The sequence below is a fragment of the Triturus cristatus genome, chromosome 1_1, assembly GCF_964204655.1.
Source record: "Triturus cristatus chromosome 1_1, aTriCri1.1, whole genome shotgun sequence".
In the NCBI taxonomy this organism is placed as follows: Eukaryota; Metazoa; Chordata; class Amphibia; order Caudata; family Salamandridae; genus Triturus; species Triturus cristatus.
In genome coordinates this window covers 854,327,457-854,350,515 of record NC_140579.1, presented here as the reverse complement: position 1 = coordinate 854,350,515, position 23,059 = coordinate 854,327,457, and the positions used below count along the sequence as shown (strand labels likewise).

At 45.0% G+C, this 23,059-nt stretch overlaps 1 protein-coding gene and 1 long non-coding RNA gene across 2 annotated transcripts in view; both read left to right on the top strand.

Moving 5' to 3' along the window:
• The window catches only part of LOC146871199 (proteasome activator complex subunit 1-like), a gene marked incomplete at its 5' end in the record, with an annotated part of 281,652 nt that overhangs the window by 146,456 nt on the left and 112,137 nt on the right, over positions 1 to 23,059 (top strand). The window contains 2 exons of the mRNA XM_085646233.1: positions 21,593 to 21,660; positions 21,776 to 21,887. Of these exons, the coding sequence (XP_085502359.1) occupies positions 21,593 to 21,660; positions 21,776 to 21,887 (180 nt within the window). The remainder of the gene's footprint in view (positions 1 to 21,592; positions 21,661 to 21,775; positions 21,888 to 23,059) is intronic.
• LOC146871201 (uncharacterized) lies at positions 15,754 to 18,915 on the top strand. Its single transcript, XR_014980767.1, has 2 exons — positions 15,754 to 17,257; positions 18,247 to 18,915. It is a non-coding gene; the product is annotated as an uncharacterized LOC146871201 (long non-coding RNA).

Here is a 23,059-nt window from a genome sequence, read left to right as displayed (position 1 = left end):
GCTCGGGGGTGGGGCTTCTCAGATCCCAAAGCACAACTTGGAGGGAGCCTCGGTTGTTGCACTTGTCAGCTTGTCGTAGTCGTTCCAAGATGGCTGGCTCCACGTGTCTCGGTGCCTCCACGGGTCTCCTCTTTTCAGGGACTGTGGATCGGGCGGTGAGAGGTCTGGAGGTCCAGGTCTTGTCAGTCTCTGGGCTCGGGCTCCGGCGGGAGGCGGCGGCAAAGCAGACGTTGATTCGCTGGATGGTGCTTGCGTTAGCAAGGTGGTCACTCCCTGACCACAGGGGAGATTGGCTTCAGTCCTCTGTGCAGCAGAGCGTCGAAGTTCCCGTCTTCTTCTTAGTTTTAAGTTGATTCCAGGATGTCTGAAGTCTTAGGACACAGCTCCTACCTTTAAGCGGATTCTAGGGGCCGGACTACCTGCTAGGTCCCTCCCTATGGGTGGGACCAGGAAGGGGGGTGGTTACACCCCCAATCCTTTGTCCAGCTCGCCCCAGGCCCGGGACTGGTGTGCCCCAGGACCGGTTTGAACTGGCATATGCACCGAGGCTCCTTGTGAGCCACAGGCATGTCTGGTTTCTTTCAAGCCCTACCTGACCAATACACAAAATCCTGTCTGGGGTGGTGCACGCACCTCCCCTGGCAGGAAACCCTTTGTCCACACCTCCCAAGCTGGAAGGACTCCCAGCAGCAGGAGGGCAGACTTGTGTCTGTGGTGGCAGCATCCATTTTGTGGAGCTGAGGCTATGTCTGATTTTACCCGGGTTTCAGGCACTGTACATGTCGTGTCCCTCTAGAAGGGTGGAATGCTAACCCCGTCGCCAGAATTGGCGAGGGGTTAGTATTCCAATTCGTATGACACCTTACTCGACATGTTTTGATAAAGCCAAACCAAAGATAGCATTTAACCGCGAGGTTCATAATGCACTTAAGAGTATATGGTATGACGATATCTGGAAACAGTAGAAGGAAGTTGTTCCGACCACTGCAGACAGGCTCAGCTCATGCCAGAGCACCATCTCACATGGAACCAAGCACTCTGCCTTCAGGATTGTTAAGGCCTGCCATAGGAGTGACTTATAGGTTACCAGGTGTCCCATTTAAGGTTAGGTATAGGTATACTACACCTAAGTAAGAGGTGATTACACCAACTTACCCCAGCTGAGTGATCAGCCAGTTGTGTCAAATTGTTAGGCCAAGCCTGGGGTGGCATAATACATGCTGCAGCCCCTGGCAGGCCTTGGGTACACCAATGCCCTGGGTACCTAGTGTACACTGGTACAGGGGCTGACAGGGTGATCCACTTCCAATTGGTTATGCACCTAGGGTGCATAGTTTTAATTTAGTAGAGAGAACAGCAGGCTGGGGGTCTGATTGGCAGGCCCACAGCCTCAATATGTCAAAAACCAGTGAAGCAAAAAGCAAAAATTTGGGGTGACCATAGGATAGCAGACCCTACTCTCCTACACTCATAAGTCTATCGCGATAGCGTGATAACTTGAGAATGGCTACACAGAACCATATCGTGTTTGGTGTCAAACATGTAGGAATCATACCCCCAATCCAGCCATGGGACTGAGGGCATGATTCCCCCTTCTAGAGGGGCGATATGGGAAAAGCGGCAGAATTTAGACACCAATTTAAAAGTGCACGCGAAGTACAAAATGGATGCTACCCGCCACCCACACGACTCTGGCTGCCTGTTGCTGGGCAGAACTCTAGCCACGGCAGCTGGACAATAGGGATCCTGTTGCAGGGAGGTGTTCCCACCTCCCCAGACGGACTATGTGGATTGGAACTGGGTGGGTGCACCATAGGATGCCTTTCAGAGTTGCACGTAGGCTTCTCCAGTGCCTACATTCTGCATACACCGCCTGGAACCGGTTTAGGGGCATCCTGTCCCCTGCCCAGGCGGGAAACACACAAAGGGGAGAGGGTGTAGCCAGCCTTTACCGCCTGACCTCTCATTGGTGGACCCTGATCTGGACACTCCCCTAATCTTTGGATAAAGGTGAATACTGAGTCCCTAGAGCCTCAGATTATTCTTGAATTTCACAGTCTTGACCTTCGACTTGCTGCCGCACAGCTACCTGAAGAAATCTCCCTTGGGGTAAAGGAGTTACCCCCCTGCTTGGCAGGCACCTCAAACACTGCAAGTGACCCGGTTGGAACCTCGCTGCTCCTTCAGACATCGACGACTCTTTCCTACCTTGAGATGGGTTTCCAAGCATCCCAGAGGCCAGTGAGTGTGCACAGGAAAGCTCTGCACCGTGGACCACGCCAAATTGCTGCCTTCTGCGGTCCCTTGTCTCTCGACTTGTGGGCCATAGCGGAGGACAATCTTAGATTCCAAGAGTTCCCCTGGTTGCTCCAGGCCTGCTCTTCAGTCTCCTTGCTGGAGACCTCGCTCAGACCTCGTGGGTCTGCACCAGTAGCTGCTTTGTGTTTCTTGCGTGGGTTGCGGTTGCCAAGGCTTAGTGGATCCAATTCAGACACTAACACCGCAGCGACACTCATCCTTCGTGGGACAGTCGCCCTCCAGAAGCTGGCCTTCCTTGAAGCCTCCTGGACCCCGTGGCTGACAATCCAAGCTACACCTCTTCGACCTGGAAGCACCCAACATTGAAGGGCTCCTACTCTTGAGCCCACTGGTCACTCTGCCGTGACCCAGACTCTGTCCCCTCTGCTTTCCGGTTCCTCTCTACAAGATCTACATTTTCATTCTTCACGACGACGCTTGTGGCTAGCAGCAGTTCTTCACGTTTTGCCATTGAAAATCAGCCCGCGACCCGACATCGAAAACGACCTATGCACCCGGCTTCCCTGGGGCAGGTAACAGTGGTACCTCGGTACTCTCGTGGGTGTGGGCCCTTCAAAAGCTTAACTCTAAACTCTTGAACTTGAACTCCTGCTAGAAGTGTTTTTAAACTTGTAAAATCAAACCGTGACATTCTCCATAGGCTATAATAGAGATCCCGACAGTAACTTCAGGCACTGCACGCGTCTCCCGTGGGTCCCCTTCCTCTCTGCCTTCGGTGGTTTCACAAGGGGCCAGCGACCCTAAATGCCCTAGGCATTGTCTGTAGAATTGTCGTGGTTCTTATACCACTTTTTTGATATATGGTTTGGTCCCCCTCTGGGGCCTTGTGATTCCATTGCTATTTATTGTAACTATCAATGCTTGTTTGAATTGTATCTTCACCTCTAGCCTCATAAAGAGACTAGTGGGGTTATTCCTAGAATAAATACATATATTTTATATCTATATACCTGTGTGGACTACTCTTTCATTTGGTTATTCAAGAGGTTATCTATGGTAAAACAATAAGCTTAACACTCCTTCAAGACTTAGCCTGAAGGCTGCTCTCCACAGCTACCACTAGGGTAGCTTTCTTTAAAGGTTGTCTTTAACCTATCATCAATAAGAGTCGAATTGGACTGGTACAAGGTGGCCACTAGAACTAGTGACCAGCATATGCCAGGCCAACTTCTCACAACCCACAAATCCTTCATCCTCTACTTCGGTCAAAGTCGTACTAATTAGAACAGACAACATGTACTATGTAAAAAAGCATGGCAGCACTAATTCTTCCACCCTCTCCTCTCTAGCTCTGAACATCTAGCATTGGGCACTCTGACACTGCATTCATCTGATGGTGAAGTACCTTCCAGGAGTGGACAAAGACCTAGTGTACTTGCTCAACAGGATGCACCAACAGGTCCATGAGTGAACTCCACCCACAAGTCCTCCACAGCTACTTCCATCGCTAGGGCGCCCCACAAATAGATATCTTTGCCACCCCTGAAAATGCTAAATGCCCAGTCTTTGCCTCCAGGTAACCACATTCATGGTCCCTGGCCAACACACTGTAGATGTACTTGTCAGGGATATTTGCTTACACTTTTCCGCCTTTCTTACTCCTTCCATTTATAGTGTGGATGATGTGACAAACTTCTTGGACTCTCATTGTGAGAAGTTGGCCTGGTATATGATGCTCACTAGTTAAAGTGATCACCTTGTACCATGCCAAGCAACCCTTATGGTGTGGTTGTAAGTCAACCTTTTCGGACTAGCTGCCCTAGTGGTAGCGTAGGCTAAGCAGTCTTTGAGGCTAAACTCGTGAAGCGTGTTAAGCCAGCTGTTTTACCAAATGTAACCCCCTTTTATACCAATGAAAGGACACCACACAGATATATATTCAAAATATATATGTATTTATTTCTCAAAGTAACCCCTATCTCTTTATGAGCACAGGAGCACAAATCGTCAAACAAGATTACAGTAGAATACACAGAAGTTGCACTTTATATGGATAGGCCCTGGTGGCCGCTCAAACCATATACTAAAATAGTGGTACAAGTACCACGAACAGAAAAGGGAAAAGGCCTAGGGCCTCTAGAATCGCTTGGCCTACAAGGAGCTAACTTCAGTTAGTGACCAGCAGGTCCACGGGTGGCGTGTGCAGAGCAAATAGTCACACGCGTGCTCCCATAGGTTTCAATGGGTGCGTAAAAAGTACAAAGTTACTGCAAAAAGGATCTTCCGGATGGACTAGGAACTCAAGATTTGGAACACAGGCACTAGAGATGTAATACTACACTTGGGCACAGGAGTGCCAGCTTTACCTCACCCACAGGAAGCGGGTGCATAGGCCTCGAAGTGCGTCGGGTTTCTTCTATCTGTTCCGTGGAGCCTGTGGACAAAGATGCTGCAGGCGGTCGGTCCGGGAGAGATGCGGTGGATCCAAGAGTGGATCGGAGATGTTGACCTGTAAGCAGAGGGGACAGTGTTCACAGTCACTAGCCAGTGACCAGCGTGGCACCAGGTGGGTACCAGGCACTGTCGGGTGCAAACAGGAAGAAAGGTGTAGCTTGTCTCTGCAGCCACGTGGTCCCTGGAGGTCGACTACGTCCAGGAGTCGGTTCACGAGCTGTCCCATGCAGGCTCTCGCTGTCGGCGGTGTCGGCGACTTGATCGAAGCAAACAAGCCTTGGCAAAAGCAATTGTTGTGGAGAACAAGATAAGCTGATTGTTCTGACCAGCAAGGTCAGAGGGACTGCTCCTTTGGAGGGAAGCAAGGGCCAGTCTGGAGCAACCAGACCAGCGGTGTATTTCTTGAAGTTCGTCGCTAAGATGGCCACTAGCCAGCGGGCCAGCAACCGGTTAGGCGCGTCGAGTGGCAAAATGCAGAAGGGCCCCACGCAGATCGTGGAGATGCTGGAGGGCTCACCTTTGGTGCAGATGCTGCTCGAGGGTTGGGCTTCTCAGATCCCAAAGCACAACTTGGAGGGAGCCTCGGTTGTTGCACTTGCAGCTTGTCGTGGCCGTTCCAAGATGGCTGGCTCCACGTGTCTCGGTGCCTCCACGGGTCTCCTCTTTTCAGGGACTGTGGATCGGGCGGTGAGAGGTCTGGAGGTCCAGGTCTTGTCAGTCTCTGGGCTCCGGCGGGAGGCGGCGGCAAAGCAGACGTTGATTTGCTGGATGGTGCTTGCGTTAGCAAGGTGGTCACTCCCTGACCACAGGGGAGATTTCCTTCAGTCTTCTGTGCAGCAGAATGTCGAAGTTCCCGTCTTCTTCTTAGTTTCAACTTGATTCCAGGATGTCTGAAGTCTTAGGACACAGCTCCTACCTTTAAGCGGATTCTAGGGGCCGGACTACCTGCTAGGTCCCTCCCTATGGGTGGGACCAGGAAGGGGGGTGGTTACACCCCCAATCCTTTGTCCAGCTCGCCCCAGGCCCGGGACTGGTGTGCCCCAGGACCGGTTTGAACTGGCATATGCACCGAGGCTCCTTGTGAGCCACAGGCATGTCTGGTTTCTTTCAAGCCCTACCTGACCAATACACAAAATCCTGTCTGGGGTGGTGCATGCACCTCCCCTGGCAGGAAACCCTTTGTCCACACCTCCCAAGCTGGAAGGACTCCCAGCAGCAGGAGGGCAGACCTGTGTCTGTGGTGGCAGCATCCATTTTGTGGAGCTGAGGCTATGTCTGATTTTACCCGGGTTTCAGGTACTGTACATGTCGTGTCCCTCTAGAAGGGTGGAATGCTAACCCCGTCGCCAGAATTGGCGAGGGGTTAGTATTCCAATTCGTATGACAACTTACTCGACATGTTTTGATAAAGCCAAACCAAAGATAGCATTTAACCGCGAGGTTCATAATGCACTTAAGAGTATATGGTATGACGATATCTGGAAACAGTAGAAGGAAGTTGTTCCGACCACTGCAGACAGGCTCAGCTCATGCCAGAGCACCATCTCACATGGAACCAAGCACTCTGCCTTCAGGATTGTTAAGGCCTGCCATAGGAGTGACTTATAGGTTAACATGTGTCCCATTTAAGGTTGGGTATAGGTATACTACACCTAAGTAAGAGGTGATTACACCAACTTACCCCAGCTGAGTGATCAGCCAGTTGTGTCAAATTGTTAGGCCAAGCCTGGGGTGGCATAATACATGCTTCAGCCCCTGGCAGGACTTGGGTACACCAATGCCCTGGGTACCTAGTGTACACTGGTACAGGGGCTGACAGGGTGATCCACTTCCAATTGGTTATGCACCTAGGGTGCATAGTGTAAATTTAGTAGAGAGAACAGCAGGCTGGGGGTCTGATTGGCAGGCCCACAGCCTCAATATGTCAAAAACCAGTGAAGCAAAAAGCAAAAATTTGGGGTGACCATAGGATAGCAGACCCTACTCTCCTACACTCATCCTCATAGCCCCCACCTGGACTAGGCAGCCATGTTACTAAGCACTCCTAGAATGTCTGTCAATCTTCACGAGAAGCTCCCAAATAGGCCAGATCTTCTTACCAAGGAACTAAGGCCAGATCAGGCATCCAGAACCCAAGCAATTTCATCTAGTGGCCCCGGCAGTTGAGGTCCCAGGGTTCAGTTATTTAAGTGTCCCACAAGAATGTAGGGACATCTGATGCGAGGCCCGTAGGCCAACTACACAAGCGTGGTATGCAATTCAGTGGAAAAATGTGTGTCCACTGCTGCATTCCTAGGCTCCTGGACCCGTTAAAATCTACTGGTGCTATGCTATTTACTTCATCTCCAGACGTCAGACTTTGTATACACTTCCACATGCCTTCACTTTGCTGCTGTAGCAGCTTACATGCAAAGTAGAAGGCACTCCTCCCTCTTCTATATACCAGTAGTTAAGGACTTATGGAGGGCCTAAAAAAGTAATCTCAACCCCTATCCCAACCTCAAAGTAGTCCTTATCTGACTTGTGAGACCCCCTTTTGGTCCCTTCCACTCTCGCCCTCTCCAGTACCTCTATTGGCAATTACCTTTGAGGCGCATTAGAAAACTGCAAGCACTCATTTCACAAGAACCCTTTGTTCAAGTGCTTAATGACAGAGGAGAACTCAGGACAAACCTTAAGTTCCTGCCCTAGGTGGAATACCCTTTCCACCTTAACCACACAATAGAACATCCAGTGGGAGAGGGGGCACTACACATTCTAGATGTTACATGCGCTGTCATGTATTACATTGACAGGACTAAGCCTTACCATGGGTCAGACCAGCTGTTTGTGTCCTTCACAAAGCCTCACAAGGGTCAGCCTATATCCAAAACAGGTATCACTAGATGGATATTTATATGTATTCAAACCTATCACAAAGCGAAGAGAGCCCTCCCTGTTACAACCAGGGCACACACTACACAGAAGGAAGCTTCACCTATCACCTTTCTAGGGAACATTCCTGTAAAATATTAAGAATAAACTCCAGATGCAGGTTTCAAATGAAGAGGAATGAAGTTTATTGCAGAGGAAATGAGATCCCATCCACCATATCCAATCTGTCAGGCACAACTGACTCATAACCACACCAGTGTGTTCCATCACCATGGAGCTTCTTCCAACAACAACTTCACCATACATTTCCCTTAAAGTGGTACTACAGATATATACACAGTGAATCCATAAATATAACATGTACATTACTACACATCTCCCTCCTTCTTAATGAAATGATACATAAGAAAACAAAAGTTAATCTCTAACGTAATCATTGAATTTAGATGGAAGTTTTACAATCCTTTTAGCATTTTCTCTCAAATGACTAGAAAGAGGGTCATCACCTGACGCAACATTGGATTTGTTTATGTTCTTGTTTTCTCCAATTTTCTTTACAACCACCACCCTATTCAGATTCCAGATCCTAGAATCTTCGGTCTTGATTGCATTGGAAAAAACTTTAACTTTGTGAACAATTTTAAACAATTCAGAAGACTGCCGTCCTAGAGGTGCCCTAATCATTACTAAGTCACCTACATTAACAAAAGTTCTCTTTACAGCTTTCCTATTGTCATACCACTTCTTGTGATCAATGATTTTGTCTGATTCTCGCTTTCTCCATGAATAAGAACAAAATCCAACAGTGTCACTCTTTCCTACCTTTTCATTCACCCAGAAAAGCGTGACAAAGGTATTGGGATGTCTGTTTTTTAGAAGTAGGAAAGGTGTATATCTAGTGGTTGCATGAGGTTTAACTATACATTTCTACAACTTTATGCACCCCCTCCTTCCAATTTAGATCATTCTGTTTAGATAAGGAGATTCACTCTTTAAGGACTCGCACAAACCTTTCTACCATTCCATTACTCTCGGGGTGGTATAGAGAACAACGTTTGTTTGATAGCACACTTCTCTAGAAAATCACCCATTTCTTTGGAAACAAATTGCACTCCATTATCCGTAAGGAGATAACCCGGGAGACCCTCTCTAGTGAACACCTCTTTGAGGAAAGTGATGACGTGTTTGGAGTCAATGCTCTTCGTAATTTTTATTTCGGGCCACCGTGAAAATAAATCAATCAGGACAAATAAATAGACCTCTCCATCTTTACTTTTGACAGGACCCAATATATCAAGAGCTAATTCCTCCCAAGGTGCATTCGGTCTATCCCTTATAACCATAGGTTGCGCTCTTGGTTTGAAACATTTCTCGCTTAACGTGCAGGGAATGCATTCCCGCACCAGTCTCTCAATGTCTAGGTCCCTCCCAGCCCACCAATAATTGAGCCTAACGCTCTCTTTAGTTTTAGAAATGCCTTGGTGCCCTTGATGAGCTAAGGTGATCAACTCTTCCCGCAGGCACTTAGGGGGAATCAATCTTGTGCCACGGAATACAAATCTGTCAGACAAGGATAACTTATCCCTCACATTCCAATACTTCTCAGAGACACCTTGACTTTTCTTAACCCATCCATTTCTAATAAAGGAAGACAACTCTATTAGTTTGTAGTCCACACTACTTTTTTCTCTCCACTTATCCTCTTTTATACTACTACACTCAATGGCACACACCCATTCCAACACCTCCTCTTCTTCTAGGTCGTCACCAACATGATCTTGTTTAGCCAACCTGGACAAAGCATCAGCAGTATAATTACGTACTACCGGTAAGTATTCTACTTTAAAATTGTATCCCTGTAAGTCAACAATCCATCTTGAAATTCTGCTAGAAATAGCATCAGTTCCTTTTTTATTGAAGACCTCAACCAACGGTTTGTGGTCGGTGCGGACTACACACTCAGTGCCCCACAAAAAGGTCTTTAGTTTCTTCATAGCCCAATGAACAGCTAGCGCTTCCTTCTCTATTACGGAGTACCGAGATTCGGCACCCCTGAGACTCCTTGACAGGAATAGAATGACTTCAGTTTTTCCCCCACTTTCTTGTTGTAGCACAGCACCCAAACCTTTCATACTAGCATCTGTAACTAACACTGATTTGGCTGCAGGGTCAAAGCTTCCTAATCTGGGAGTCTCTTTTAAAAACCCCTTAATCCTGGTAAATTCTGCATCACAATCCTTACTCCAAACAAATTCTACGCCTTTGCAAAGAAGAGTACGCATGTGGACACATTTTTTAGCAAATCCTTAAAAAAACTTGCTGTAATATTAAGCCATCCCCAAAAATTTCATGAGATCTTCTTTATTTTTAGGTGAAGCCAAATTCTCTATAGATTTCACTAAGTCACTCTTGGGTTGTATACCCTTACCAGATATGGTGTGCCCCAAGTAATCGATAGATGACCTCCTAAACTTGCATTTGTCAATCCTGACTGTGAGATTGTGTAAACTAAATCTCTGCAACACCTCCTTAACTCTCAAATCATGCTCCACCTCATCTTTTCCAAATATTAAAACATCATCTTGGTAGATTTTGACACCTTTCTGATCCTTTAAAACCCGCTCCAGAGCCCTCTGAAAAACTGAAGCTGCAGAGACAAGCCCGAAGGGTAGGCGCCTGAATCTGAAAGTCCCAAAAGGAGTGATAAGAGGTGTAGTCCTTAGACCTCTCCTCTAATTTAATTTGGTGGTAAGCCGATTTAAGATCGACTGTGGAAAATACTTTTGCTCCTTTAAGTAACATGAGCATGTCAGAAATCTTTGGAAGAGGATACCTGTCAACGACGACCTGTTTATTAAGTTCTCTGAGGTCAATGTATAGGCGGAGACTTCTGTCCGATTTTCGGGCAGCCACGACCGGAGCCAACCACTGTGTTCCTTCTACCTCCTCTATTATACCTTCAGACTTTAATTTCTCTAGTTGAGTTTTCATCTCTTCTCTGACAGACAACGGAACACCCCGCACCTTGCTTGTAAAAGGAACAGCAACAGGTTTTAATTTGATTTTATGTATGTAATCATTCAGACAACCTAATTCATTCTTGACAACATTCGGAAAATAATTTTTCAACTTCAATTCGTTTTCATCCCCACCCAATTGTAAATCAACTTTGTTTATATTGAAGTTGTCTTTTAGTAAAATGGGCGGATCACTATTGGGGTCCAACATCACCCCCAGGTCTTTTTGATGTAGCCAACTCAATAAGCTATCTCCTTTATGTGAAACATACACCTTCCCAGATATGTACCTCCCTTTGTATTCGATAAGACCATTAAAGTAGCCCATTCATTTTATTGGCTCTTCCCCCATATGAATATGGATTTATGTCCGCTTTCAATAATTTTGTCTTGCCAATTAAATGGTGCTCATAAAACTTTTTGGACACTATCGTAATCTACGCACCAAAATCAAAGAGGACACCTGTCTTACAATGCTCCACAAAAGTTTCATCTATGGGACCTTTCTTTTTATCATCAGACACTTGAGACACAACCTGGCCACAAGCGAACTCAGAGTTAGAGTCACTGTCGCTTCCATCATTCTTGCATACCATATTAACCTTTGATCCATTTTTTTTTAATTTACAAGAGGATGAAAAGTGTCCCATCTTTTGGCATTTATTGCACTTAGCCTTGAAAGCCGGACACCTCTTATCATTGGCTAGGTGATTGGGACTCCCACATCTATAGCATTTAAAATTCCCATCATGTTCCTTAGATGCAAACAAGGACTTCTTTTCAGAACTGAAATATTTAGATCTCTTGTCGTTCTTATCTTTATTACTCATTTTTTCCTTCCCTTGTACCTTAACCACTTGAACTTTATCACCTTTAGACTCATTTTTGGTTATGACTTCTACGCATTTAACAGAATGTTCAATCTGCTTAGCAATGACTAGAACTTCATCAAGGGTAGGATCATCTTTCTGCCATATATCGTCTCTCACATTTTGTACATTGCACCCTAGCATGAACTGATCTCTTATCCTCTCTTCTAAAAGACCTCCGAATTTGCAAGACGATCCTAATTTCCTGAGGGCAGTGACATAATTCTCAACTGATTCTCCCTCATTTTGTGTACGTCTACCAAAATAACGCTCAAGAATGGTGCTGACCTTAGGTAGGTAATGACGATCTAACTTGAGTATACAGATCTGGTATTCATTCAGGCTAGTGTCATTTATTTCCGGCAAATGATCAAAAACCTCCTGACCTTCGGACCGTAGGCAGTGAAGAAGTAAAGCCGTTCTTCTTTCTGCACTTAAATTAGTACCGCAAACTTTGGCATACCTCTCGAAGACTTTCTTCCATTTCTGCCACTTAATTGGCAGATCACCAGGATTAGGAAAGGAAGAAAGGAGGGGTAGCAACGTTCTGCATTATGAGTCAACCAAATTGAGTTTAAATATAATAAGACAGTTACTCAATTTAAATCAGGAAAATGTAAACCTATGTAAGGTGCATATATATAGAGCAAAAAAAACAAATAAATTCCTTGTTGTATTCCTAAATAATATCAATGGTTATAGTAGTACTACCATAACATTTATCATAGATAAACAAAAGGCATAGGTTGAGTACGGACCTGTGAAGTAGAGGGAAAAAAAAAAAAAGCATACAATGTAATAACATTAAGAAAAGAATTGCCTCAAATGAAAAACGATGAGTTCTTTTCTAGAAGAAAAACCAAACCAATGCGTGTTTCATGAGAGGCCACAAGATGGCACTGTTGCATGTAGTCTTTTCCGTGAAGAAGTTGAAATAAAATGACAGTACCTCTGTCAGCCGCGGTGCGTCCATTGGGGCGTAGGGGCGTAGCCCCACCAGCCACTTGGACCCGCGGCTGCTCACGTATGCTAGCAGTGCAGCGCTGTCAGTTTCCTTTTCCTCTCCTTCACAGTTCACAATAGCGTGGGTGGGACCGGCCGATGAAGGGGGTGGGGCCGGGGGCGAGCACTCCGTTTTGAGTGACAGTGCACAGTGCACACTGAAGGCCAGCGGCGCGCGGCGTATGCGCATACTCGAGTTTGGGTTGTGACCAACCCAAACATGCGCACTGTCAGCCAGTCAGCCACTACTGGCTAGGAGAGCGAGGGAGGGCCGAGGGGGACCCGAGAGGCCGAGGGTTGCTTCATGCAGCAGCCCCCGGTCTCTCCTATGGGCGAGCCCTATCTGTGCCCACACGGTGCTGTAGCCAATTCAGGCGCTGCTAATGTTGCAGTGTTCTTGATTGGCTGAGAGACACCGCGCAGCCTGCAAACCAGGCATTGGGTGCCACGCAAGGTATGGCCAATCACTGTGGCTTATGCGAACAGTGATTGGCCATCATCGTTAGCAGGTGCGCACTGGCAGTCCGTCGTCACCGCGCCACACACACCTCGTGGCGGTGTACACTGTGTGGTACTGGCTGGCTGCTGCTCCTGCTCCTGCTCGTGTTGCCAGGTGAGTTTGAATTGGAACTGTTCCCAGACGGGCTGAAGTGCCCGGCGGCAGGGCTTCGAGCAGTTGGTTTTATTCATTCTATTCCTTCTGCTTTTTCCAAAATTTGATAAAGTTCTCAAGATCTCAACTGTCGGGTCATTTTGTAACCGTAAATATGTGAAAGATTTAAAGCACTGACAGTGTATGTGCTGTACAAATGAGGTGTTCACTAGTCTTGAGTTCATGGACCCCGGATCCCTATTAATGAAAGCCGCGGTATCTGCAAGTATCCGTATACGCTCATCTTTCATATAAAATAAATAATCATCATTAATATTGATATTATTGTTATTAATGTTATTGTATTTAGCAATGACTGAGCACCATATTGTAGCTGAATTTATGTAGTTTGTGTCATATACAACCCTCGAATGACTCGCCTGCCCTCCCTCTTGCTAAATACAGTCGCAGGCCGCTGGTGACAGCAGCGGGGCCCGTAGTGTGCGGCTATCTTCGCGGATGGGGCTGTGATTTTAAGGTTAAAAATAGCAGCACTGCGGCAGCGAGAGGCGTCCCCCGAGGGGGCCCGGCCTGGTGTGTGAGACAGAGAGTGTCGACACGTGTGTCCTGCAGGAATGTCCCCCCCCCCCCCCAGACACACACACACACACACACACACACACACACTGTGACCATTGTCCGAACTGAGGGGCAGCTGAGATCCGCGAGAGGAGGCTGGGCTGAGGGCTCTGAGGGAAGAGACACACGTTTGTTTTTGTAACAGGCTCACTTGTGATTTTTCTCCTTATGTATCATTATTTTGCCTATTGTGAAGCGCTCTGACACCTTCGGGTAAAGTACGCGCTATATAAAAACACATTAAATAAATAAATAAAACACAGAGGTCTGTGAGGGGAGGGCTTGGCTCTGAGGGGAGAGACAGATGAGGTATGTGAGGGAAGGCTGGGTTCTGAGGGCGAGATAGGTGAGGTATGTGAGGGGAGGCTGGGCTCTGAGGGAGAGACAGGTGAGGTCTGTGAAGGGAGATTGGTCTCTGTGGGAGACAGGTAAGGTATGAAGGGGAGGCGGGCTCTTAAGGGGAGACAGAGGAGGTCTGTGAGGGGAGTCCGGGCTCAGAGGGGAGAGACAGGTGAAGTATGTGAAGGGAGGCTGGGCTCTGATGGGAGAGAGAGACAGATGAAGTTTGTGAGGTAAGGCTGGACTCTGAGGGAGGAGACACAGATGAGGTTTGTGAGGGGCTGCTGGGCTCTGAGATGGGAGATACAGCTGCGGTCTGTGAGAGGAGGCTGGGCTCTGAGGGGAGAGACAGAGGAGGTCTGTGAGGGGAGACTGGGCTCTGAGGTGAGAGACAGATGAGATCTGTGATGGGAGGCTGGGCTCTGAGGGGAGAGACAGAGGAAGTCTGTGAGGAGGAGGCTAGGAACCGAGGTGTGAGAGACAGATGATGATATCTGTGATGGGAGACTGGGCTCTGAGGGGAGAGACAGATGAGATCTGTGATGGGAGGCTGGGCTCTGAGGGGAGAGACAGAGGAAGTCTGTGAGGAGGAGGCTGGGGACCGAGGTGTGAGAGACACATGATATCTGTGATGGGAGACTGGGCTCTGAGGGGAGAGACAGATGATATCATGGTGCAAATGTGCCTGTGCAGGCGCATGGCAGCAGTTTGTGCGCCAGCACAGGGGGAAGCACAGAGATGCAACATATTGTTGTAAATATGTCGCATCCCTGTGCTTCGAAAGTGACTCAGTGCGGCGCAGCCAAATGGCTTGCGACACACACAGTCAATTTCCTTGCAAATCTGCCCCATGGAGACAATGATTCATACGTGTAAATCAGTGTATAGAAAATGTTACATAAGGCAAATGCGACTACAGGGTGTAGGATTCACATGTTATTCATACTGGTAGGCATTTTTAAAGAGTGCTTGGTCTGGAGAAGCACAAACTCAGGATTCAGAACATAACAGTGGTTAGCATTGACTTTAACAATAAAAATGTATTGCCACCCAAATAAACCTTTTTAGCAGGATTAGGATAATGAAAGACTTGAAACAAACATATGTTTCTAACTTGTATCATGCAGCTTGCAAGCAGCTCTTTGATGACAGTTTATAGGTCACTGTGCTAGATTACTATTGTCACTTATGAACTGCACAGTAACAAAAGAATCTGTGACTAAAGCAGTAACCCACTAACCTAGGCACATAAAAAATGTTTTTCAAAATGCATGGTACACGTTCTTTGCAGTAGGCATATTAACCCTCTGTGCTACATTAGATAAGTCAAAGCTGCCACTTGACACAACTCTCATCTCTCTCCAGCAGGTACATTAATCACCGACGTAATCTTGACACTTTTATTGTTGCTGGAAAACTGCTGATTCTACAAGGAACTTTTTTGTGCTTTTAAAATTACTGCCTGAGGACCCCCTGGGAATGTGTCACGGACCCCTGGGGGTCCGCGGACCACAGTTTGGGAAACACTGCTTTATACCATTTATATTTGGGGTACTTGCGTGGACCTATGTGAAGTGTGTGTACAAAGTTCAGCTCAACCAGAATCACGGTAACAGCGCATTGCGCTGCCTCTTTTATATTCAGTATATTGTAAGACTGTTTTTCTTCCCCCGCCTTTCCTTGTTTTGTTTCCCTGTTTTCCCCTTGCTTGCCATTCGTTACTCTAGAGTCTAATATTCAGTATGTTGTAAGACTGTTTTTCTTCCCCCGCCTTTCCTTGTTTTGTTTCCCTGTTTTCCCCTTGCGTGCCATTCGTTACTCTAGAGTCTATTCTAATAGAGTCGGAAGGCCGTAGGGGAAGACTGTGGACTTTTCTTCAAGTTCCTGACGCTCCTGCGGAACGAGCCTGGCAACCATTACACTGCTGTGCAACTTCTTCTACTCTTAGAGCTGAGATTTCCATGAGTCTTATAGTCTGAATTCAGCACCTGAGCATAATAGGAAAGAATGTATGAAGCTCTGTGGTAATACTGAATAAGCAGCTACCTATGTTATGCCATCTATTAATGTAATAACTGCACTTTCACAATTGCTTTATTAACCTTCCTGCTTTCTCAAATTTGCTTGAAAATGCACGATTTTTCTTCTTTTTTTTCAAAATTTTCTTGGAGGGGGGTAACCCCCCCAAACCCCCCTTTTGGGGTTCGGGCTCGCTCGCTGCGCTCGCTCGCTACGGTGCTGTATGCTAATTCGTTTGCGCCCCACCACTTTCAAATCTCACCCACCGCCCCTGACCTCTGTTAATATGCGTTCGTTTGTAAAGACGCTGACAAGCACTTGAAAATTGTCTTAAGGGCTTTGTTATTTATTTCCCTTTATTATTTTTTTTAAAATCCAGAACCAAGTGTCTTTTTCCTCAGATTCAGTACAAAGGCCGTGTAGCAACGTGACAACGACGTGAAGACGTAAAATCCGGCTACAGGAGCCAACGCCGAACAATCCAAGGAAGATTCCAAAGGAACGAAGATGAATGAGCGGAGAGGATTCCTGTCGTCACCAGTTAAGAACAAAGACTTCACGGTCGTTAGCCTGCACGCGAGTTAAACCTTTTAAGTAAAAACGCTGTTTGAAAAATGCTGCGAGATGAAATCAAGATGTTTCGTTTTTCCCTTTTTTTTTTTTTATCTTCTTGTTGCCTCTAACTGCGCAAACAAAACCTCCCGATCGACAGAGGTTATGAGGGAAACTACTGCACAGCAAAAACAAGCAGTAAAGTATCTTAGGCTTGGGCAGGAAAAAAAAACAAAGCGCTGCACTTCAGGCTAACGATGACCAGCCAGCTTCACAACTTAGCAGCACAACTTTTAAGCAGCACAACTTCTCACAAATGGCACCGCTTTCACCGTAGCATGGCACAGACTCCAAACAGCATGTAAAAATGTGAAAACATGATAGCGCCACGACATCTCAGATCCGTGTGAATCTAAACTCCTTCCCAAGTAGAGTTTTGTTGAGAAACGATGTAAAGTATATATATAAGCCAATCCTTACTTTGATAGCAAAGATTATCAAAATTTCCAGGATTAACTTGAGTTTACACCAACTTTTAATTAATTATTTTCCAATCCTCAGATTAAAAATTTCTTTTTTTTTTTTTTTAAAGGTTCAAGAGTTGGAAAAAAAAAATTTGTAGAGGGAAGGAGCACTTACAAGTAAGTAGTCTGTTCCATAAGAAATAATTAGATGTTGTGATCTCCTTTAAAGTCAAAGTTCCTCATGAATTGAAGAAGAAAAGTTGAGTAGAAACTTCACATCTCAGCATCCCAAGTTCGTCGCCAGTGCAAAATATTAAGAATAAACTCCAGATGCAGGTTTCAAATGAAGTTTATTGCAGAGGAAATGAGATCCCATCCACCATGTCCAATCTGTCAGGCACAACTGACTCATAACCACACCAGTGTGTTCCATCACCATGGAGCTTCTTCCAACAATAACAACTTCACCATACATTTCCCTTAAAGTGGTACGACAGATATATACACAGTGAATCCATAAATATAACATGTACATTACTACAATTCCCCAAGCAGACATATGTTACACAGCCACCTGGTCAACCCACACACATTTACCAAACACTTTTCTGTGGATATCCCAGTTAGACAACATGCTATAAATGGCAAGATGATCCTAAGGACCTTATTTCAGACATCTGCATCATCCACACGATAGCCACCACAGGAAGGAGCTACTGCTTTGCAGTCTATGCAGAGCATGTGTATCTACATCAACACATGCTATGAACAGAAAATCTTACCCTGTAAGTGCTGGAGCAGAGTTTTCTGTTGAAAATCTATTGGGTTTTTTAAGCTCTGGTTTGTCTATTTGTCGATTTAATAAAATATTAATTTTAACTATTAATTATTTGTTTTGTGTACATGTTTTAACTAACCAATACGTACTAATGAGAGAAAAACGACGTGGGAATGCTTTTGCGTTGCTATTTAATAAATGTGCATGTTTTATTAAATAAACGTTGCTGTTTATTTAAAAGCACGAAAAACGCTTTTTAAATGTTATGTACTAATGCTTTTCTTGTGTTGCAAAGGCTAGATAATTACATACACATAAGGGTATTAGTGGGGTTGACACTGTTTAATCACTATGCTGTGGTAACGTTGTTTTGTCTCTTTTAATTAAGATGGTACATTTTGGCCTAGTGGGAAAATGGCTACCGTTTAAAGCCTGTATTCGAGTGAATTTTGTGATGAGAAGGCCTTGCTGAACATGGTCGAGAGTCATCTGACCACAGTCTTCGCCTGGTAGAAAATCTTCCGTGAGGACAGTAGCAGTTCTGGGCGAGCATCCAGATACATCCGAGTAACCTTGTAGGACAAAGGAGCCATAATGAATGAACTCTGAGATCATGATGTTGGTTCCGAGGAAAGATGAATATGAAGTTACTTTTTAATTTCCAGTTCCGTGTTCTGTCTTTTTATTTTTGTGATTTTTCCTGAGCGGAGATTTTCCAAATGTAGCGATGCTACATCCTTTCCTGCTCGCTTTGCTCAGCGGTTCAGCGGATATCGAAAACATTTTATGTTGCCTTCTATTGTTAAACACATTATAAATATTGTTAGCCTAGAGAGGGTTTTTGCCACTTTGCCACTTCTTCCCAAACCTGCGTTGGTGAGGACTTATGCTGTGAGGACGGCGACTCGGGAGACTACTCGGGAGACTTTTACTGAGAGACCTGTCCTGACCCATTCTGACATTTAGCTAGAATAGGTAATTATGAGAATAATGATTTATTTTGCTTTGAATTGATTTTCATTTGAACTAATTTAGATAAAGAATCATAATTTTAAAATACAGTGTTGGTTATTATTTCTTGTCAATTATTGAGTACTCTATTTTGATTATTGTTGTATAGATTATTTAGATCATGACTCAGGACAGTCACAATTAGGTCTTATCGACCATGTGTGTAGATGTAGGGTGTTTAGAAGGTTTCTTTCCACAGGTTCAGTGCTAATAGAGTAATCTGAGTGTATGTTAGTGAAATGGGCCCAAGCGTATGATGAGTGTATGTGCGTGTATCTGTGAATTTATTCTATCTGTGGAAGTAGGGAGAATTTGTACACCCCAATCTGCACCATAAGCACATCTCTTTGTGGAATGTAGTGCGATATATTCACATGTGCCCACCCTATTCCTCGGAAGTGTGTGGCTCTGATCACAGATCTCTTTTCTTTTCTAATCAAGCTCCATTTGTAATTCCTGTGTACACCACACTCTACTCGCCACTCCATGCTACTCTCACCCACTGTGCAAAAAGCATTCTAAACATTGAGTCTGTGCCCATGCGCATTGCCAGCTAAGGTAGGAGTCGCTATATACCTTGTGACTCGAAAGACTTCTTTGAAGAACAACAACTTGAAAGTGTCTGAGCCCAACACTTGACGGCAGGAGTATGCAAAGCATGTAAATTGCGATTCTCCTATTACCATGACCAGAGAATCTGGATTTCATTAAAGACACGGAGGCTGACATTATGCATTAATCTTTTAATGCAACTTCAAGTACAGCCACTTAAAAGTTACATGATAAAGGAAAACTTCCAGAACAAACAAGTGTAACTAGGCAACAGCAGCACAGAGATCAGCCTCTTTTAAATGCGGTTTCAAGACAGATACGTTGTTTTCTTCATATCCTCTTTCACTATACTGCTGTTTTTACCTACTACTACCTAGTTACAATCCCTTTCTGATTATTTTTCTTGAACTTTCGTATCCTTACTTGTTATTAGGATCTGCTTCAATGAACTTAGCGACCATTTAATCACTTTTACACTCTTTGCCTGCTCTGGCACCCCACCCCTCACTTTTCCCTCTGTGGTCTTTCCTTCTTATTTAATAACCAACTAATACTTGAATTATACGTATTCGTTAATACTGCCATCTGTTACCTTTACATTTTAATGCAGATGCTCTCTCCTACGTTTCGTTATCACTGTCAGACGCCTTTGGTGCGGCGCGGCTGCTCCCCGCAGCTCGCGTACCAGTTTACCGCCTTCGCACTGCTACTGCGCCTTCCTCCTAACGCCGCAGTGCCGATCAACAATACATTTAAAAGAGGATGATCTCTGTGCTGCTGTAACCTAGTTACACTTGTTTGTTCTGGAAGATTTCCTTTATGATGCAACTTTTAAGTGGCTGTACTTAAAGTTGCATTTAAAGATTAATGCATAATGGCAGCCTCCGGTTTTATAATGAAATATACAGCACTACACACTAGAAAGAGATACTTATAAGGTAAGTAACATTTTCCATCAGATACCCGAGCCGGCAATATGTTCATCTTGAGGGATGGTTTTACTGTCAGAGGACAGAGTCAGTAGGCTCTATATATCCCGCATAATCTCTCTGCTGTCTGAGCTGTGTATGCTGAGGTGTTGATTTGTTATTTTAGAGCCAATACCTTAAATCGGGAAGCAGGGCCTGTATATTGAGTAATCCCAGGTATAGATCTGCTGGTAGTGGACCAAGGCTGTAAGCTTTATGAAGCTCAGTGGGCCACTCAGTTAAAGGTGCAGACCTTTTTACTTGTGGGTATCTTAAGAGATATCTTTGCTGACTTATACTTGACACTGCAAACTCTGTGAAATAACAGTACTGTGTGAGACCTAAACTCAATATATCCACATATATGCAAGAGTTTTGTACTAATTTGCAACAGGCGACAAAAGCTTTTTAATTAGTGATACCCCCAGAACAGCGACCAACAGTTCTGCTTCACCCATCAGAAAATACAAATGTTCAAGTACTCTAACATAGAACTTCTCGTGGAGCAAGGAGACAATCTCGAGCCATAGTGCAAGGCAAATTTGAGGCACATTTTTATTTATTTATTTTGAAAGTTTTATAAAGCTCAAAAATGACCCTTGCGGGTATCAGAGCGCTTTACAATTGTTCAGAGAGCAGAGACAAACAACATAAATATCACAGTCGAGAAAAATACATGAAAATGGTGCAGCAAAGGCTAATTACTTTTTGTGTATTATGTGCAATCTTTTGAAATGAATGCTGCATCACCATAAAGTCAAACCTTATAGAAAAAGGTAATAACCACCAACCTCTGTTGCTGGTCAAGGCAACGGGAACTATGGTAAAACCTCAATCAATAACATCCCTTGTCGTGGTGTTAGCAATTTTTTTAAGTTAAAACACATAGTAAGACAAGAGGAAACAAACCCAATAAACACAATTTCACCATGTAAAATGTTACGCTCTCTGAAGAGTTACTAGTGCCTTAGCCTGCATGCTTGTTGTATTTTGAGCAATGGCTATGCTATCTTTTTTAATTCTGGAAACATGCTGTAGCCTGAAGACGACCTCTTCTGTCATGGACTTAAGCTTGTATGGTCTATGTAAGCTGAGGCATAGTGCTTCTGTGAGATGTGAGTGCTCTATATCCCGATCAATGGCTGAACTGTCCAGGTCAGTAATTTTTATATATTCCAAGACATGCCTCTGTGTTTTCTATAGGAAAAAGTGTTCGAGTTGATGACAGGCATTCGCACCAAGCTGGAGAGCTTCCAGGCACAGATTTCCAAGTGAGTTTCGGATCCATCGCAAGTAACAGAAGGGGGTTCGAAGTGGATTTGGTTCCACATGTAAGTAAGGGTGTTGTAGCATTTTGTAAATCCCTTGTCTTCTAATGTTTTTCAGGTATTTTCTAGACAGAGGGGATGCAGTGGCCAAAGCAGTGAAGCAACCACATGTGGCGAGTCCAGATCCTCCGCTCTCCAGGGAGAAAGTCAACCCACCCTCCAATGCCCATGTAGACTCTGTAGATCCCATAGCACACAAATGAACATATATATTCTTAACTACTCCTTTGTCTCTGCCACTTTGCTCCAGACTCACAAGATATCCTCCTAGTTGTAGACTAGAGTAATGAAAATTTGCAAACGCACAAAAAAGAAATTGAATGGAGCGCTGGGCTCCAGTGTGCATTAGCAGCAACCAAGCGTATTGCACCCTTAATATGCTTCAGTGACTCACCAGATCCCAATCATTTTACAAGTACTGAAAGCTTTTTTTGACTTAATATTTTTTTTTTTAATCTCTGATCTTGCCACCTTTTGTTTTCTCTGCTGGACTACCAACAACAAACTTTGAGCAATGCAGAGGTGCCAATCAAAGTCTCAAAAGATGACCTACCTTGTTGGTGCCTTGTGTCCAAGCTTGTCTAACGTTACTAGTGTCTTCCCTAAGGACCATCTACCGGCGTGTCGCTTGGTAGAGGACAAAATGACCACATAACACAGAATTAAGCAAGTGCAGCAAAAGCTGAGCAGGATAGATTTGAAATCCAAAGTCTCATTTGGGGCATATGTACAATAGAAGTGACGGAGTGCGTCGTTAGACTTCTTGGCTTAATGCTACGCTTCGCCACTTCTGAAACGCAGGTCTGCATCATCCTTCCTGCACAAAAAGAATCATTTAATGGTGTTTTGTAACTTCTATATGCGCTGCTTAATGCAGCACACTCAGAAGTTGCTAAACCTAATTTTTTAAATAATTGTGTATGTGCAGGAAGGGTTACCTTCCTGCACATAATCAATGGCGTTTTGCTGTTTCCATGTGTGCTGCACAACGCAGCACACATGGAAACAGCAACAACGAGGAGAAATGAAACATTTATTTTTGTTTCACCAGGGTAAGACCAGGTCTTCACTGGTCTTAATTTTGGCGCTGCCCCATATTTACCCCACCCTTGTAAATATGGGGCAGCATAAAAATCAATGGCTGTTGCAGTGGAACACCCACCGCAAAACCCATTGCCCTCCCCTTTCACGCCAAGTATAGCGTGAAAGGGTGCCTTATTTACAAGGCAGCGTTAACCCACATTAAGGCTGCCTTGTAAATAAGGCAAAGACCCTTTCGCCACCACAACATCGTGAAACAAGACGTTGTTGTGTCGATATGGACTTGTAAATATGCCCCAAA